Genomic DNA, 19807 nt, shown 5'->3' on the forward strand with positions numbered 1-19807 from the left:
AATTGATTATTACACATTTGGACCTAAGATTTTTGGGCTAAACAATTTATTATTTTCTTATAAATTACTTAATATTTTTTTCTTCTTTTCGGTTTGGTTCCAATTGGTTTGCTTTGATTTTTTCGGTTTTTGGTTAACTATAACCGAACCGAAAAATCTTTTTAAAAAAACTTAAAACCAAATCGTTATTTTGTGATTGGGTTTAGTTATTTCGGTTCGTTTACGTACAGTTCGATTATTTCGGTTTCATTCACACCCCAAGTTGGAAGATACTTTTGATAATATTGAAGCATGAAAATACTGATCAAAACACCATTTTATTATAATTTGAGCATAAAATCATATCCAAGAAATAAAAATTACAATTTGGGTTAACAACACTCTATAATCACTCCAACTGAGCATACCAAACACCTTGAATCTTGACATCTTTAGGAGCCTTAGCCCCTAGATCAGTATCAGAAGGCTGAATGCTCTCAAACACGCCGATCACCTCACCAGTGTCGGGCTTGCTTGAAGTAACACTCAATGTGATCTTCCCTGTTGAAGAAGCAGCATTCTTCACATTCTCCTTAGCAAGCTCCTCTTCATCGCCTCGCCCGCCTGCTGGCAAAGCAACCGCATTGTCATAACCCGTGGACCCACCTCGGCCCTTCGGGTCAAGGAAAGACGAGCCTCGGTATGATGGCACTAAAAACTCCCCACTAAAGTTATCGGGCGTGCCCGATGCCACAAGTTGTTTAACCGTAAACAAGAACGGGACCCGTTCGCCACCTGGAAGCTGAACGGTCACTGCAGCGTAATCTATCCCGTCCTTTTCTTCAAACTTGATGGACCCGTCGGGCGATACTTCTAACGGGCCCTCTATCTCATCGAGTGTGTAGGTTAACCGAGTCATTAGTTTGGTCTTTTGGAACTCGGGTGCTGAGTTCTTGCTTATACCCTCGGCTTTGACTGTGAAAGATGTCGGCTCTAAGCAGAACTTTTTGGCATTGTACTTCCCGGGCTTGACCGCGAAGCCGTTAACCCCGCCTTCGATGGTCGGGCACTGGTTAGCGGTACCGGTTCCTTTGACTTCCAAGTATGTCTTACTTTGGATTTCATCAAAAGTCAGTCTTTTTGGACTTCCTTCAGCACTTGCTCCCTGTTTTAGTTTCAAGAATTTGAATAATAATGTTAGGGACCCGAAAAATAAGAAGTTTGCGTCGGTTAACACGAAATGTTTCATAAAACGTGTCAACTCGAAGGCCGTGTGTTTTATAAAAGGGTTAACACGAATCGCGACCTGTTTAATAATTAGGTTAACCTAAAGTAAAATCTTGATATTAGAAAGGGTTATTTAAAAAGTGTGATTTTTTATTTTTTAATTAACTTTTGAAAGTAAAATTAATATCCCATTTTGAAATATTACCACCTTTTAATATTCAAAAACTCTATTCATTAGTTACGTCTAATCACGAACTAAATATATAGAACCAAGTTTGTTAACTGATAAAAAAGAAAAATAAAAAAAAAAACATTTACAAATGAACATTAAACACGAATAACGATACAATTTTAAGTTGGTCCAACACGACACAAATAAATATACGGGTAGGGTTCAAGTTAACAAATCCAACCCGTCAAACCGACACAAATGAAACACCTAAGTAGTATCAAGAACCCGAGAAACATACTGAAACAACGAGTGCAGAAGTAGCAAGTGCAAAGCCAGCAATCTTGGCTGCATCAGTGCACTTCTGAGCAAACTCCTTAATATCAGACTGAATGGAGCAAGTGACCCGGGCTCCAGCCGGCTCGACACCGAAGGCCTTGCAAAGGCTTTGTGAAGACTTAAGGTGCAACCAGTTCGAGTGGCCAACTTTAGTTGGCTGCATGAATGTAGCAGCTGCCTGTAATGAGGCTGCCATTATTATTATTTGTTAACGTAAAGTTGCAAACCACAATGCACCTATGTGTTGTGTGTATTAAAACTTAAAACCTTAAAACTTAAAAGATTGTGTTGTGTTGTAAACTGTGATTGCAGCAACTAGTTGCAGACAGTTGGATTGGAAAGATTTGTGTGGTGCTTAGGAAGATAAACAGATAGGATAAGATGATGTTCCATTGGCTGGTTTGAGTAATTATTGATGGTTTTGTGTATTGCCACGTGGCATTCATGGTTTGTAGGAGAATAATGATTTATGTCTAAAATATGTTAAAAAAAAGCGTTTATGTTTGGTAACTCGTCACGTCAGTAAAACATTCATTCTTTAAAAAACACGTATTTTCAATGTAGTACAACATCGTTCACTGGCGTACTTTGAGCATCATCAGTTTCTACTAGTGGTATCGAAATCTGGGCCCAAACCGGTTCAGGCTCTGCCAAAGATGATCAAATCGGATTTTTATATAAACCTGTTCAGGTTTATTAGGGAGAAAGAATCGGTTTTGAAATTGGATTTTGGTGAGTTTGAAACTGGGTTTTGACTTGGTTGGGTTACAAACCAATTTCAACCATACAATTTGGTCCGGGTTCAGTGCCATAATAATATGTTAATGGTTCATAGCTTTTTAATGGTTAAGAGATAACTTTAAGTCTGAATGGTTACCACTTAACCATTCAAACTTAATGTTATCACTAACCATTAAGAGACTATGAACCATTAAGATGTAGTCACTTAATGACGGTTAAGAGGCGCCTTAAGGGCTTTATAAGGATCATGTATTAATGAACTATATTGGGCTTAATAGCTTTCAATGGCCCATGATTAATGAACCATGATGGCTTTTATTAGACAACATTATGTCGTAAAGAGTTAAATAAGGTTGAAGAGAGTAGAGATGTGCTCGGTGCCGAACCATTACCGATCTTGAAAATCCTAATTTTGATTTTTTTTAAAAACTTGGTACCGGTGCCGAAAATGCTAGGTTCGGTATGCCGTAGACAAAAAATTTGTAATTAATGATATCGTTGCAGATCCTGAAAAACCTGATTTTTCCAAAATCTTGGTACCAATACAGTTACCGAAATGCCTTTTACAGTACAGGTACCCGGTACCATTTTCTTATCCCTAACAGTGAGTCATAGTAGATCATAGTAGGAAATAATACATCGTAGATGTCTTAATAGAGAGCATATTTGCCCTAATAGTCATAGTAACTCTTAATTCCCATGTGGGCTTTATCCGGTCATCCGGTTTTAAAGTGTTTTATTGGTTTACAACGAATCATACTATATCGTAAGCGACAATGATAGTCATTATAACTCTCAGTTGACTAGGAGTGAGCATAAATCACGTAAGATTTGTGAGACATGCGAAACCCGACCCATATTATACCTAATTATTTACAATAGAGTCAGTTTCCGAGTCCTAAAAATACCATTAACAGATTAAGTGGGTTTATGTTCAGGTTGGGTTTTGCAGGTCTGACCATTTTCTCATCCGGGTAATAAGTTGATATAATTAGTTATGTATAGTCATTTCAATTTTTAAAATTTCGTTCAAATATGGGAAGGATACAACCTAGGTGTTCGTGGAGAAATTATATTATTTTTATTTTACCATGCATTTTGTTTTTTCAACTCATGACTAATATTTATTTTTGATTGACATGTAAAGTCAATCACTAAGTCAATTTTTGTTTCAAGAAGACATTTTATTTAGGCTCCACGTTCATTTTAAATAAGAACTTTAACATTTCTGTTTTATAATTTGTCCATGTGATATTTCAATAATATATGCTATAATTTGTCAATTGTATTTTTCAATTTATCCATGTGAGACATGTCAAATAATATATTATATATTCTTGAGGGTGTTTTGTCCCTCAAGAATGCTCTCTCAACTTGTTTTAACATTCCTCATCATTAAGTAGGTTTTTAAATCGCCAGTTTTGAACATCTCGTTCATGTGTATAAATGCCATGAATGGTAGAAGATGGGACCAAGCGTGGCGCCAGGTGGGCTTGGTTAAATCATGTGTATACGATACTAGACTTAGCTCCTGCATTTTGCAATGTAGGTACTTGGTGAGTTGAATGACTTATGATCCGGAAAAAAGAAAGATACTTATATATAAATATATAGATTGTTATAATAAATGAAATTTATTTGCAAATTCAAAATATTATATTAAATTAAAAAAATAAAGTATATATTTTAAATAATACAATTTATAATTTTACTATAACTTTGTAACTTAAAAATTTTTATTTTATGTTTGAAACTTAAAAATTTTCACACAAAAGACATTTCAAACGCATATATTCCCCGAATGACTATTTTTTTCATCATAAACACTAGGGATAATGATTAAAATGACCCTTTTTATCAAAAACTTTCCCTGATTAATCTTTTCAAACCAGCATACCCAAAATGGTCATCTTTAAACTATCATATCTAGTATATTAGAATCGACACCCAATGAATCTATCTGTTGGTAAAAAGGGTCATTTTTATACTGTCGTTAATTTTTATTCTTCACATTGTCACAACTTTCATCTATAATAATTTCTCTCATTTTTTTTCAATTCTCACCAAAAATGAGTTCGAGTGATAATGAAAGCTCACATATCACCAAATGTTTTACCATTTATAATTTTCTTACAAAATGGCGTTTAAATAATTGACGGGTGATGGTGTTGAAAAATTATACATGGAATTGTGAATAGGGGGACGATAATCAATCATTGGAAATACTTTTGTTTAGAGTTGGTGTACCCTGAGAGATACTTAAACGAAGGTTTCATATAAGAAAACTTTTAAACCGAACTAACGACAGTATATCCAAGCATATTGCCTACTTTTCTCAAAGATTGATTGTGCCCGTAGAAAAGGCCTTTCTCGCCTACATAAATATGTACGACATATGTTAGGTTTATGAAGGTTGAGAGATCTTGGGCCCGGTTTTGGCTCATGTTATGTTTTTTGGGGCCTAAGCTGATGTCATGTAATTGTACTCTTTGTTTGAGTTTAATGAAATAACCTATTTGCAACCCGTGGATATTGATCATCCTACTGGGACCAAACCACATTAAATTTTTTGTGTCGTTTATTATTTTCTATACTATGTGTTTATATTGTTTGTGCTCGTTTGAGTGTTGTTATGCTTATGCATCCCAACAGCATGTGGGGCAACATGTGATATATTTGAAGAATGCATAAACTTATGCGAATTTCAAGTGCCTTCAAATTTTTTTTAGATGTGTTATTGAAGTTTTCTCATATTAATAAGTATCAAAGGATACACCCTTCCCACATACAACATTTTTGTAATGTATATCAAACTAGTGAGGGTTTTAGGTGTTTTGGGGGTTCTTATATAGTATGACTGTTCCAACTATTTGAAAATAGAAATGATCTATTTACAAGATTTTTTTTTAAGAAAATAGAAGTCATTTGTTTTACACATTTACATTAACTCACTCTCTCATCCGTGAAAAGACTTTGCCCAGAGGAGCTTCTATGTTGTGAAGAGTCACTTGGTGGTTGTTGCTTCTCAACTTCAGTCTTGTCTATTGTCACCCTCCATATCTTCAGTGACTTATCCAAGCTACCACTATACACCATCCACCGGGACCGACAACCCCTCACTGAGCGTTGCTCGTACTCCACCGCTAAACACTTCACCGGTCCCGTATGTCCACTTAGCATGCACAAACACTTATGCTCTCCGCCTTTCTCTCTCCTCCACACACAAATGTTAGAATCCACAGAACCACTAAAAACCAAATTCTCTATCACGGCAAGACACAAAATCGCTAGTTTATGACCTTTCAAACCCGGGGAACGGGATAACAAATCATCCCGTTCCCAGAAATACAAAAAACCGTCTGATGAACCACAGTAAACCATTGTCCCTGCTGGATTAATAATCAATGATGTCACCGCACATTCTTGTTTCAACAAGTTGTCAATAAAGAAATGTTTCGTTCTCTTCCCGTGATACTCCCTTCGCCATGCTTTCACTGTCCCATCCGCTGACCCTGAGAAAACCATACCTTCAAATCCAGCCACCACCGAGTTAATTGCATCTTCATGCGCAACGATTGACTCCAAACATTTGAAATCGGGCACACTCCAAACCTTAACCGTCGTGTCCCATGAACCAGAATACAAAAGCGATTGATCTTCGCTTAAGCTCAAGCTAGAAATCGCATCAAAATGCTTGATCCATATGTTCTTATGACTCCCTCTAACCTCCGTATAGTTTTTCGGTTTCATCGATTTCTCCATAACGGATTTAAAATTAGGTAAAGTCCCAAACCTTTTATGTATGCTAGGGTTCTTAGTGGACACCTTCCAAACCCTAATTCTCCCGTCTTGATGCCCTGTGAATATTTTCTCACCGGCTATCACAATCGCTTTAACCAATCCACTATTCGATTTAAACCACGAAAACTCCTTATGATTCTTCCAAACCCTAATGTTCTTGCTATCCGATCCGGTGTACAACAAATCCCCATTAGCCGCTAACGAGTATATATTCCCTTCTTCCCGAACAAGGGACGCCATTAGACCGGTGTAATTTGAGTTACCATCAGAGATGTCAGGTGTTGATCGTTCTACATACGATGCCCATGGAGACCTTGTTAATGGAGACATTTGGGTTGAAGGTGAAGCACCAAAGAACATACGTGACGTATACGAATCTCTTTGAGACACGTCGTCCTCAGTTGGGGAATCTATGTCGTCCAATGAAGGGTTGTTGTCGGGCATGCTTCTTAGGCGAAAGGACAACTCGTCCGCCATTTCCTTAGGATGATGTTCGTTGTTGTTGTTCATAAACTTTCCGGTTAATAATAAAGAAATGGCAGGTATTGTGGATTATGATTGTAGATTTGAAGGTCTTGAATTCAGAAAGGTCAATTGATCTACAAGTTTAAGACGGATTAATTTCATGAATATGAACGGAAAGTGGTAAAGGGATTGAAATTAGGAATGGCGATGAAGATGGATGCATATATAATAATAGGTGGTGCATGATTTATGCTATTAATATAACACATATTCTTACAAAGCTAGTTGATATTAATTGGTTCAACCCATCTAACCCTGAAGAGGTAGGTCCCAGTAGAGCCCATTTGGTCCCGCAAGACTCACCTTAAACAGGGACGTCTGCGCAAAAACCAACTGGATCCGCAGGACCAACCATGCTCAGAGACGTGACGTCCTTACGCGCAGTACGCAAGCTGTTCCCGCAGGAAATGCCTCCCATGGTGAAGGACTCCGCCTGTTCCCGCAGCCTCGGATACAAGCCATGAGGGAAGGCCACCCGCGCAGCATGGCTACACGCACTAGGTACTTAGCTCTCGATCATTCAGTGTCACCTGAAGGAATGAGCAAAGCCGGGAGCAATCCCGCACAGAGGCGGGAGGGGGAATACTCCCGCCCAAATAAGCCAGTCTGTATACTGAAGGACCTTTTACTGTACCTGACGAGGTATGGGCGAAAGATCTGATCAGAGATACGACAGCTCACTGATACAGCATGGCGAGCAGCATGCTCCTGTACTGTATCACTATTAGCCGCTGCCTACTCACCAACTACTGTCATACCACGTGCGTAGCCGGCAGTTGGTGGAAAGGGAACAGTATACAGCAGGCCTGGTCACTATCAGCCGCTGCCTACCCACCAACTACCAGCAGGGCACGTGCGTAGGCTACTGTTGATGAACAGGAACACTGTTGCAGCCGGCCATACCTCCTTGGAAACCTACCTTCGGCTATAAATACCCCAAATGGTATGATCATCGACACACATTACATTATCATATTATCATCATAATATACCTGATATCTGCTCTAGCAATCTCTTAATATACTTTTATATTTAAAGAGCAATCTAGTCTGATTCTCACGCCGGAGGGTGGTCACAAGGAGGAACCCCCCCCTTCTCAGTGACGAGCTCACGGTGTCTGTTTTGCAGGTTATCAGAAGAACCATCTTCCAAGGGTCTAACCCCTCGTGGGAAACAGCTATCCAACCCCCAGGTTACCAGTAATCTGCCCGGGGTCAGGTTAGTGTTTCTTCAAACCCACGAATGTATTAAATGATTAATATGTCAACACAACACATTTGAGACTCATTTATCGAACACAACATAAATTTATACATGTATAAATATAATTAACTGTATAGATAAGACAAAAATAGGATTGCCTATTGATGGTGTGAATAAAGAGTTACTTAGTCCTCTATAATTTATAAATAGAATAGAAATTATGAATATCCTTAAGTCTATAATAACTACATTATGTGTAGCTTTGACCTTTGACCGTAAGAATATTAAGAAACCTATGTGTTAGCAACGACTTTGTAATGTCAATATGTCATCAACAATTTCATCATTTATTTATATAATTATAAACTACACATGAAGATATAAGCTTCCATATGCTTTGTCTAAGCATGATTGCATGAAAGAGTACAAGATTAGCTGATAGGTAGGTTGTACCTAGATTGTTCTTACCGTTCCCGAGCTAAGGTTGAAGAAGTACATGGTCCACAAGTATCATACTTTGGTGCAATCGTGGCATTAACGTTTTAGAAACAAGGCATCAACATGATACAACTCTAATCTAACACGCTATATTATTTCACGTTCACTGGGTTTTGTTCCATTATGTTTTCTAGTGACATTTTTGGTAAGTCGAATTGATGTTGTAGTATCATTACATTTTATTTTTCTTAAAATGATAACTCAAAACTTTCTAGCTCTACTTCTAAATTACATTTTTTTTGTCAACCACGCGATTTGAACTCTCATCTTTACAAAATTAGACTATTTGCGCTTCGATCTTACAATATTAGTTATTATGTTCCGCTTAACAACTTAATTTATCATAAAATTGAATTGACACACTACGCCTTTTTAATAGGGATATTGGATTTATATAATTCAAACTTTGGTCTATTTTACTGTATTAATCTTAACTTAAGAAATTTTTTAGGTTAATCCTAATTTTCATCATATTGGCCCCCCATTGAGCCTTTTTAATGAAAACTAACCCGGTTAATTTTATGGCAAAAAAATATGTCATTTCTTCAAGTTGAGAAGGAGGGGGGGGGGGAATGAAACAAAATGTAATTAAACTTAAAAACTCACCTCCACCACCGCGACTGGCATCATCACCACAACATTTGTTTATGAAGGGAGTGTGAAGATTTATATAATTATTATTATCTAATATATATAGTTATGAAAAAAGATTTTATTATAAATATAGAAAAACTGATTAATAAATAGTAAACAAGTTGAACTCAAGTTTGAAAAACCACCCATAAGCCTAGCTCAAGCTTTTAGAAATAGATATAGAAACGAGCCGAGCTCGAGGTCAAGCTCTATGTAAAATAAACAGGTCGAGCTATGACTCGGCTCGTTTACACCCCTGCTTGGAGAAGAAATATAAACATGAGTTCCAATAAACAAAGAATTTGTTTTACCCCAATCAACTTGAAGAAATGCCATATTTTTCTTTAAAAGTAACTGGATTATTTTTCGTTAAAAAAATCAAACAAAAGCCAATATAGTGAAAGTTGGGATGGATTAACATAAATAATTTCTTAAATTAAAATTATTATTAGCCAAAATATCAAAACTTAAATTATTAAAATCTAGTTTATGTTTAAGCATATTTAAATTTCCCATACAAAATGCTACAAATTTTCAAAAAAGCAAAAAACAAAAAGCAAATAGTTAGCTTCGATTCCAATGGCCATAGAAAAAAGACAAAATTCTCTTGTCTCTATGTCAATGTCACACTACTCTTCTTTCTCACTCATCATCATATCATGCTTATTATTATTCTCTTCCTCTCCCACTCCCAACTTTCCCAATTTCCTCTACACCCGTGAAACCAAATCCACACATAATAATAATAATAATAATAATAATAATAATAATAATAATAATAATAATAATACACTTTTACTCATATTATTGTTAATTATTAATCAATGCTCAGTTAGTTACAACAAACCACAACTAATTCTGTTAACCTCACCGAGCCCGTGCCCGTGTGCTGTTACTAACAAACCCTAATCTGATAATAATACAATACATCATGCCAGCTGCTGCTGATGGTACAACAATGGATTCGAATACTACTGGAGTACCGTACTCGTTTGCGGTGGAATACTCCGGTCCACCGATTTCGCACCGCTCGCTTCCACGAGCCGTGCCGATCGATATTAATAAGATTCCCGTCGCTGCTGTTGTTCCCGTTTCGCGTAATAGTAGTAAACTGTTATCATCTATGCCTGTAGTTCAACCTATTGCTGTATCCAAATTATTAGGCTGTAAGGACACTATTGTTTCGCCGAATTCGGTTATTTCGTTTAATATTGATAGAAATTGTAATGGTAATGATTTGGTTTCGAAAGACCTAGGGTTAGGTACGGGTGCGGAGACCGAGACCAGAGTGTCTCCTGGGTTTGAGGAACAGAGCTCTGGTGAGTTTTCGGATATGGTTAATAGTAGGGACGGTATCGGTATAGGGGGTAGGGGTGAGAGTTCGGGTACGCTAGGGTTTTCGGATAGTTTTGATAAGTCTAGGGAGTTTTCGGGGAATTCGCTTGCGTTTAGGGCGTGTAAGGAGAGTTTAGATTTGAATGAGTTGAATTTGAATCAGCAGGACTGGGTGTCGAACGGGTCGGGTGTGAGTTTGACCTTTGAGTATCCGTCTTCACGCGTGTCGTCTCTCAAAACCGGTGATTGTAAGGACGAGCCTAGTTTTGATAGGCAGAATCGGTTGATTGGTTTCGGTGATATCGAGTCTGAAACCGAGAGTTTTGTTGATGATATTAATGTTAGTCAACCTCAACCCGATGTTAATAATATTCGGGTCAGAAAAGAGCCCGATGTGAAAACAAGAAAAGGGGTGTGTTACCGATGTAATAAAGGAAATAGGTTTACCGAGAAGGAAGTGTGCATAGTTTGTAATGCTAAATATTGTGTCAACTGTGTGCTTAGAGCAATGGGGTCGATGCCAGAAGGAAGAAAGTGTGTTGCTTGTATCGGGTATTCGATTGACGAGTCAAAGAGGGGTAATTTGGGAAAATGTTCCCGAATGCTAAAACGACTTCTTAATAACTTAGAAGTTAGGCAAGTGATGAAAGCTGAGAAACTATGTGCTGTTAACCAGTTGCCACCCGAGTATGTTTGTGTTAATGGAAAACCGCTTTGTCACGATGAGCTGGTGATACTGCAAAGCTGCCCGAACCCTCCGGAGAAGCTTAAGCCCGGGAATTATTGGTATGATAAAGTATCCGGTCTTTGGGGAAAGGTAAAGTTTTAATCTTTAAGAAACTTATACATAGTTTATGAATCAGTTTAGATGTTAATTAACTAATTAAGGCTATTAATAATGTTGTTTATCTTTTAATAGGAGGGTGAGAAGCCTTCAAAGATTATTAGTCCACATTTAAATGTTGGGGCTCCGATTATGCCCAATGCTAGCAATGGAAACACGGGCGTTTTTATAAACGGTCGTGAGATAACAAAAGTCGAGCTAAGAATGCTACAGGTTTGTATTTTATGAAATGATAATGATTAGTAATAGAATATGTATAAATACTAATTATGTCAAAATTTGCAGCTTTCGGGTGTCCAGTGTGCGGGTAACCCGCACTTTTGGGTGAATGATGACGGTTCATATCAGGAAGAAGGACAGAAGAACACCAGAGGTTATATATGGGGAAAAGTGAGTCAAGTAGAATTTTTTTTTTTTTTTTGTGTTTGTAATATTATTTAACTGGTTTTTTAAATATAACTTGTTCAGGCTGGAACGAAGCTGGTTTGTGCTGTATTATCACTTCCTGTTCCGTCTAAGCAAGTTTATCCAACTGGAGAGCAATTTAGCAGCACACTTGGTCAATCGATGCCAGATTATTTTGACCAAATCGCCCCTCGTAAACTTCTTTTAATCGGGTGTTCCGGATCTGGTACAAGTACCATTTTCAAGCAGGTACTTTCAGAATATATATTATTAAAAAAATTCTATTTTCTGTTTATTATATTATGATTGTATAATGTATATTCACCTGATGAAATGTTATTATTAGGCGAAAATCTTGTATAAAGAGATCCCGTTCACTGATGTAGAACGTGAGAGTATCAAATTTATAATCCAGAGCAACTTCTATAGCTACCTCGGGATTCTTCTAGAAGGGTGCGAACGTTTTGAAGATGAAGCATTGAACAATACCGGTAACGATTTTGATCATATATTTAATAGATATTTGTATCAACATATCTTGAAAGTATTTACGGTTATTAACAGGAAACCGAGTTTCAGAATATGACGAAACTGTATATTCCATCCCACAGAGACTAAAAACATTTTCCGATTGGCTACTTAAAACCATGGTGGCTGGTAATTTGGAAGACATATTTCCAGCCGCCACACGCGAATACGCACCAGTAGTTGAACTATGGAATCATCCAGCTATGCAAGCCACATACAAGAGACGAAACGAGTTAGAAACACTCCCCAGTGTTTCCAGTTACTTTTTAGAACAAGTAATGAAGACGTTTTCATTTTCACAAAATAAACAAACCGATTTACAATAACTTACCATGAACTAATCTGCGTGTGAATCGACAGGCTGCAAACATATTGAGCACCGACTATACACCTTCCGATGTTGATATCTTGTATGCCGAACATGTTACTTCATCAAACGGGCTTTCGAGTGTTGACTTCTCGTTCCCGTTATCACTAGACGAAAATAATGACAAAAGTGAACAACATAATTCTCCAAGGTTTGTTCAATAATTCACAATCTCCTATCATTTTCTTTATAAAAATAAAACATATTATAACAATCTTTTTAATTTTCATCAGGTTTCAACTAATAAGAGTGCAAGCACGAGGCTTTGGTGAAAACTGCAAATGGCTCGAAATGTTTGAAGACGTTCGTGTTGTCATCTTCTGTATATCCTTAAGCGATTTTGATCAGTATGAGGTTGATGCAAACGGGAATTTAGTCAACAAAATGCTGCTAAACAAAAAGTTTTTCACAAGTATCGTGACACACCCGACTTATGAGCAGATGGAGTTTCTTTTAATACTCAACAAATTCGATATCTTTGAGGAACAGCTTGAACGGGTCCCACTAACTTGCTGTGATTGGTTCAGTGATTTCCGTCCGGTAGTGAGCCGAAACAGCCAGAATAAAAACATTAGCAGCAATAATATTAATCACAGTCCTTCAATGGGACAAATGGCTTCACATTATGTTGCTGTGAAGTTTAAAAAGCTTTATGCATCACTAACCGACCGGAAGCTGTATGTTTCGGTAGTTAAGGGGTTGGACCCAAACAGTGTGGATCAAACACTTAAATATGCAAAGGAGATACTCGAGTGGGATGAAGAGAAACCGAACTTTAACTTCAATGAGTACACAATTTATAGCTCGGATTCCGGTTCTGACTCTTAGTGATCATCAAATGAAAGCAGAAAGACGACACCGTACATAAAAGGCTCATCATGCGAACAGAAAGACTGCCTGTGAGTTGTATTATATGATTTCATAGTGAATGAAACTTTAGGTGATACAAATGTATGTATGTATGTATGTATGTTCTGTTATTTGTTTATCTGACTAGCAAGTAAAATCTTCTTCTGTTACAACTTTCCTACGCTTCTCTGTAATTGGTGACTCGGTGTATCCTCTGTTTTTTAAGATAAAATCAAACGTAAATTGCTCATCCGAAACCGAAATAACCTACGAAAGTTACCAAAATAACCGATACAACTAAACTAAATAACCGAACCCAAAAAAAATCTACCGGCCTGTTTTTTTTGTTTGGTTGTGCATGTACTCATTCCCAATATAAACGATCTGAACACAAATGGCACCAACATTTGTTTTTCATGCGTTCGGTATCGGTGCCATTCGGTTTCAGTATTTTCAATGGTACATGTTTCGAACTGATAAAATCGGTACGGTGTTCGGTTTATTATCACTCATTTTTGACATCGGTATTTTTTGGTATTGTACCGTTTGGTACGGTACGTACCGACCTCTTCCCTAAATTGAACCCTTAAAAACAAACCAAACCCATAATATATGGTGTAGCCCAAATTTTTTTTGAACCGGACCCGTAAAAACCAAACCAACCCGTAAAATTAAACCGAACCCGTAATAAATGGTGTAGCTCCAAAATTTTATCCCTGAATGTGTAATAATAAATTAATAATTAATTAAAAGAAATTTAGGACTAATTTCTTTATTTTGGATCATTTTCTTGGGCCCAAATATTTAAGCTAAAATAGCAAAGCTGAAAAGACCGAAACCGAACCTAACCGAACCCATCATGAAAACTGGAAAAACTGAAACTAAATGGTTTTCAAAACCCCAAAAAACGAATTTCGGTTTTAGGTTCAAACAATACCCAAAAACCGGTTTAAACCAAAAACCATCGACCCAAACTAACCTATGCACTATACCTGTAGATCGAGTGCTCACCCGAAAAGTTCCGAGAAAGTTGACTGCTTTTCCAGTGAGCTCAAACTCAGGCAGGATATCATCTTCTCGGCTTCACTCTTCTTCGCCTTCTACGAGTGTTGCAAGTCCATATTGTCGAGCGAAAGACGGATTAAGAAACTTGGCAACAAAAGCCCATAACTTATAAACATCCTCAAAGTTAGTCAAAAACCCGAGTGAAGCAGTGACCACTTCAGCTCTCACAAACACTTCAAGATCACGGTTCTTGTTATCCATTGGTCTGCAAACCGCAGTATCTGCAACATCCATTGCTCCACGATTCTGCCTCGTGCTCTGTATGATCTTCACATTACTAATAATAGCAACACCAAGAGATATCCCATTTGCTTCAGCCATCTTTTGAACAACTTCAGGACTAATAACTCATGTATATCCGTCTCTTATATTAAACGCGACAGCCGCACCTCTTTCGTACTTTATCTTCGGCCCGTAAATATGAACTAGTGGAACCATATGGCCCATATCTTCTGAACTGCTGCCAGGAAGTCTCAACTGAAGCAATGAAGTCACCAGCCAATTAATCAAGAACCGAAGCCGGATTGTGGTTTTACCGAGTCCCAACATGCTTACATGATCAAGATGTCTGCATGTTATCTCGGGTTCTTTTCTTTCCGTTTCTTCTTCGCTGATATATTCGTCGAAATCAAACGCAGTTCTTCTTCCGAGTAACATAAAATCACCCTCGGTTTCTCTTCGTATAACCGAGCTTTCGGCTACATACTCTTGTATTTCTGGACTGTGTACTTCAGCTTTTCTTATAATGTAGCTTTCACTTTCACGAGGCTGCGAATCGAATTTGTTAATATTATTATGCCTGCGCGTGAACCAGAAAGGTGGCGGTAAAGGCGACTTGAAGTTCATCGGTTCAGATACTAGCGGACTAGGTCCTAAATCGATCCACATTGAATCTTCAGGAGATTCTTCTTCGGTTAATATCGGGCTTTTCATTAACGAAAAGATTCCGGTTTCGTCAAAAGTAGAGTCACCAATATATTCGGTGTCGGTTTCGTATACATCCTTCATTAATGAAGGAGTAAGTACACCGGAAAAAGCCGGTAACTGATTTCTAGTACCGGCTGCTTCCGGTGTTCCTTCGTTTATTCCGGGACCTTCATCATTCCAGGTCCCGGAATAACTCAAATATGAAGAAAACACTGGATTTATCTTCACTATACCCGAACTGGTACGACCCGAGTGTTTATGTAGTGTTTTAATCACGGATTTTTTAATAAGAAGGCACCCGAATCCAGTCGGGTCATACCCGAAAACTCTGTAAAACGACGTGATAATAAAATCGGGCCGAAACAAGGATAACCCGAGTGAGTCCATATCTAGCGGGCCCAACGCACCCGCATCAAGCAACACATGCCAATGATTCTGTTGCGCGAACGACATCCATTGATACGAGTATTTAGCCCCGGTCACTCGTGACTGAACCGGAAACACAAAAAGCCCGTTCGACGAATCTTTCCGTCTTTTCTTGTTTAGTATCCGTTTCCTTAAATGGGTCGAACACGGTTTAAGTGTCGGCCACTTAAACCAAGCAGAATGAACCTTAGCACCTTTCTGTTTGGCTCTTTGAGCCATCCAGTTAACCGACTGACTTTCGTGATCAAACATGGTTAATAAGCTCTTATTGTTATTAAACGGGTACGATTCGGCTAGAAGTTTGAAAGCAGAACCACGACTAGTGGTTAACACTAGCCCATACTCGTTTTCGGGTATGTTTAAGTAATCCATGATTCTAGTTTTAATATCATGTTCCATGGTACCTTGTTCTATTCCATTAAATAGTGCATAGTTGCTTAAATTTGATGTTACTTCGGATAAAGTAAACGAACATAATTCGCAATAACTAACAACTTGAAAAAACGAAAACAAACCAAAACCGCAATAATCAAGACAAATCTTGGAATCATTATCCGCCAAATGCGCATACTCGTTAACTCTCAACTCATCAATCTTTTCAGATGATTTATAATTTGGATACATGGTTAAGAACTTGTGGAAAGCATGATCAAGATCATCAATAGAGTCTTCGGTTTCGAATATTGTATCCGCAAATAAAGAGGTTGCTTTAAGGAACTCCTTTTGTGCTTCAAGTCTTGCTAGTGATCTTGATCTTTGTAAGCCATTGTTTTCCATATCAATATTTTGTGGTTGTGCTAGAGACCCGTATTCGGATGCTTGTTGAAGAGCGGCTTTGAGCTTAAGTTCTTGGTCTGTCGGTTCATTGGACCCGTGTTTTCTTTTGGTTTTCTTGCGACATATTAAACAAGCGTATCGAAGTGAAATACGCATAATCTTTGGTAAAGATTGAAACAAAAGATGGTTTAGAAATGAAAGAAGATGAAAAAAAAAAGTTTTGTGTGTTCTTGCTTGTTGTGTTCAATACTTTGAATTGTTCCAAAGGTTTTTATTAATGACTTTTGAACGATATAAAGCAAAAGGAAGCAAGTTATGGAATAGAACACTCTTATTTGAGTTTGATAATATAAAAGTGTAGAGTAAAGAGCATACCCTCATAGGAGCTTTGCTTTGTAAAGAAGACAAGAATGAACACATTGACACACATTACTATTATGAATATACATGCTAGATATTCACATGAAGGATGTGTTAAGAAAGCAAACATAAGTTGCTTAAATTATTGTTTTATAACATAATTGGTTATCAAACTGGTCGTCTTACTGATTTACTCGCTGGATCGATATAAACAAATAAAACAAACGCATAAAGAATTTTAAATTTTAAAAAACATATTCTACTGGCTTAAACAAGTATATAAAACTACTTTATCAACAAAATCGATCAAACCATCGATTTGGTTCGTGGTTCATATGAAAGAATCGATCAAACCATAGTTTTGGTCTTGGTCTAGCTGGTTAGACCTCAAAACATTGGTTTAATTAGTCGATTTCATATATTTCTGTTTAAAATTTTAAAATATGGTTAAATAAATTTTGTGATATTTTATTAGCCTATAATCAAGTTTCATAATACCATAATGATAAATGAAAGCAACTAATGCATTTTGTTTTGTATGTTTGTTTTTGTTTCTCAATAATTACTTATTTTATTTTTTGAAAAAGGTAGATTCAATTCAATATGTTAATTTCCACTTCCTAGAAGTTTTAAGTTTATAGCCTTTTGCCAACCAAAAGAAGATAATGAAGTTCTAGATATCTTTTTAGTGTTGGATGTTATAAACCTTTTCTTTTACTTGTAGAGGAAGGAATTACTTTTAATATATACCATAATCTAGTTTTATAAAGTAAAGGCAAACACTAACCAAGTACTAACTTTTACTTTTGAAGTTTTAATCATGATTTGGCTTGCAAGATTACATATGCATATGCTTCTAATGGGTATTAATTATCGTATAAATTTATGACTTACCCATCTGTTCATCAAAATATCGGAATTCCAGTAATGTCCCCGTCTAAACGTGTCCTCGATCACGTGGTGTTTTGTAGTCTTCCAGACACATTTCTCACCAAACATTACGCCACGACGAGTTTTAATCCACAACGAGACTTCCCGACATGTTTGGTGCTAAATACCTTGCGTCCTGTCCTAGTTTAGTATATTATTATAGTATAACAAAATTTACTCATATTTTATTTTTCTTTTGTGACTTTTAAGTTTTAATATATAAAGTTTACATAATTACGAATACACCGACGAGACGTGCATGGTTTTATCTATGTGCCGACATAAATTTTACCCAAATTCATACCAGATCAAATTTTAATCATATATAAATGTTAATTATAGAATGCTATAACATTATTAATTGATGCATCACGTAAGTAATTTTACACAATTGACATTCTACTTAATTTTAAGAAATCAGGAAACAAAACTATTGGCTAAATTAAAATTAAACAATGGTTAAACTTGTTATTTTAGTGTTTTTTTTAAACCTACTTTTGTTAAATAATGTAGTTTTTGACTTTCATGTTGTTAACAAAAATGACCAAAAAATCGGTTACACCAAGGAAGAAAAAGCACTTTTGAAGTTGGACGTTGACAATTATTTATAAGCTTTGGAAGAACTTTCTTGATGGTGGTTGTCTTTTTTTTTTTTCCTGAAATTATACTTTCATTCACCACACCAAAGCGGTCCTCAAAAAAAGGACCGAAGGCAAAAAAAACAACCTTACGACATATACAAAGGAGACTTACACCAATTTTTCCATACAATCTTCTTAAATCTAGATCTACACTTTAGCCATAAAAATGATAGAGATTTAACGCTCGCCACAATTTTCCCTATATTAGCCTTTTTGCCATTAAAAATACTTTCATTTCTCGCTTTCTAAATACACCAGACAACAACAATAATCACCCCGTGCACAATTCTCTTTCCAATCTTACCTCCCCTAGCGGATTTGAACACTTCCATAAGATCTCTGACCTCAAAAGCATAAATGGGCCCCAAACCACACCACCTCTCGATCCCCTCCCACACTTAAATAGTTGTTTTCTTTATTTATATTTCCCATGAATTTTTTAGAAAATGAATATTATAATAAGTTTGTTTTTATTGATAATAAAAATGACAACTATGAGTATCTCTCGCGTGGTGCATAGGAAAATCTTTATACTACAAAATAAAAAAAGTTTATTTATAATAATATAAGGTTTAATTATATAAAAAGTATTCCGTATAACCAAAATATAAAGTTGTAAATGCTAAAAAATTATCGAAATGTGTTTTACATTGATAGCAAACTGACAACGATGTACATTATCATAGAAAAATGGTTGCTAAATCTATCATACCATTAATCCTTGAAAAGAAGTGCGAGCTTAGCTTTCATCTTTTAAAATGCTTGTCGTTAGAATATAAAAAAACAGACTGCTACTACTTTTGTTGGTGCTGTTAATGATAATAATATTAATAATAATGGTAAAAATAATAAAAGAGTAATAATAATCAATTAAATCCAAAATGACAAGAAAAACCACCATAATAATATAATAATTATTATTTTTATTAAAAAATTGGTGAGCTGTGATAAATTAAGTTCAAAAGGAGAATAAAATACTAGGCCGTGAGAAGGAAAAAAAGAAAGAAAAAGAAAGAAATAAAAGAAAATAATTAAGGAATGAACCTCACTTTATACTTTTATAGTTCACTCTTTTCTAGTTCAAACCAGCTTATCCAAGCCCAACCTCACTTTATTTTTCTTTTCTTCTTTTTATCACTGTTGTTTTATACATATATTTTTTAAATATTATTTATAAACCAATTTAATTATTTAATAAAAAAATATATTTTTTATTTAGTTATTTACTTCTATCATAT

At 36.3% G+C, this 19807-nt stretch overlaps 2 protein-coding genes and 2 pseudogenes across 2 annotated transcripts; 1 reads left to right on the forward strand and 3 right to left on the reverse strand.

Moving 5' to 3' along the window:
* Positions 1-298: 298 nt before the first annotated feature.
* Positions 299-2048, reverse strand: LOC143549653 (oxygen-evolving enhancer protein 1, chloroplastic-like). Its single transcript, XM_077040513.1, has 2 exons — positions 1677-2048; positions 299-1144 (listed from the first exon to the last, which is right to left on the reverse strand). Exons 1-2 carry the CDS (start codon positions 1908-1910, stop codon positions 389-391), a joined length of 990 nt encoding a protein of 329 aa, XP_076896628.1. The 5' UTR covers positions 1911-2048; the 3' UTR covers positions 299-388.
* A 3355-nt stretch (positions 2049-5403) lies between these two features.
* LOC143549631 (protein JINGUBANG pseudogene) lies at positions 5404-6954 on the reverse strand (annotated as a pseudogene).
* A 3062-nt stretch (positions 6955-10016) lies between these two features.
* On the forward strand, positions 10017-13801 carry LOC143549654 (extra-large guanine nucleotide-binding protein 1-like). The gene is made up of 8 exons (XM_077040514.1): positions 10017-11267; positions 11370-11507; positions 11580-11684; positions 11763-11948; positions 12046-12190; positions 12264-12502; positions 12588-12745; positions 12828-13801. The coding sequence occupies exons 1-8, from the start codon at positions 10047-10049 to the stop codon at positions 13420-13422; spliced, it is 2787 nt and encodes a 928-aa protein (XP_076896629.1). The 5' UTR covers positions 10017-10046; the 3' UTR covers positions 13423-13801.
* A 725-nt stretch (positions 13802-14526) lies between these two features.
* Positions 14527-16895, reverse strand: LOC143549655 (uncharacterized; annotated as a pseudogene).
* Between the last annotated feature and the right edge of the window lie 2912 nt (positions 16896-19807).

The sequence above is a fragment of the Bidens hawaiensis genome, unplaced genomic scaffold (genome assembly GCF_021521415.1).
Source record: "Bidens hawaiensis isolate Kalapana, Puna unplaced genomic scaffold, B.hawaiensis_p1.1 tig00015706_1, whole genome shotgun sequence".
Classification (NCBI taxonomy): Eukaryota; Viridiplantae; Streptophyta; class Magnoliopsida; order Asterales; family Asteraceae; genus Bidens; species Bidens hawaiensis.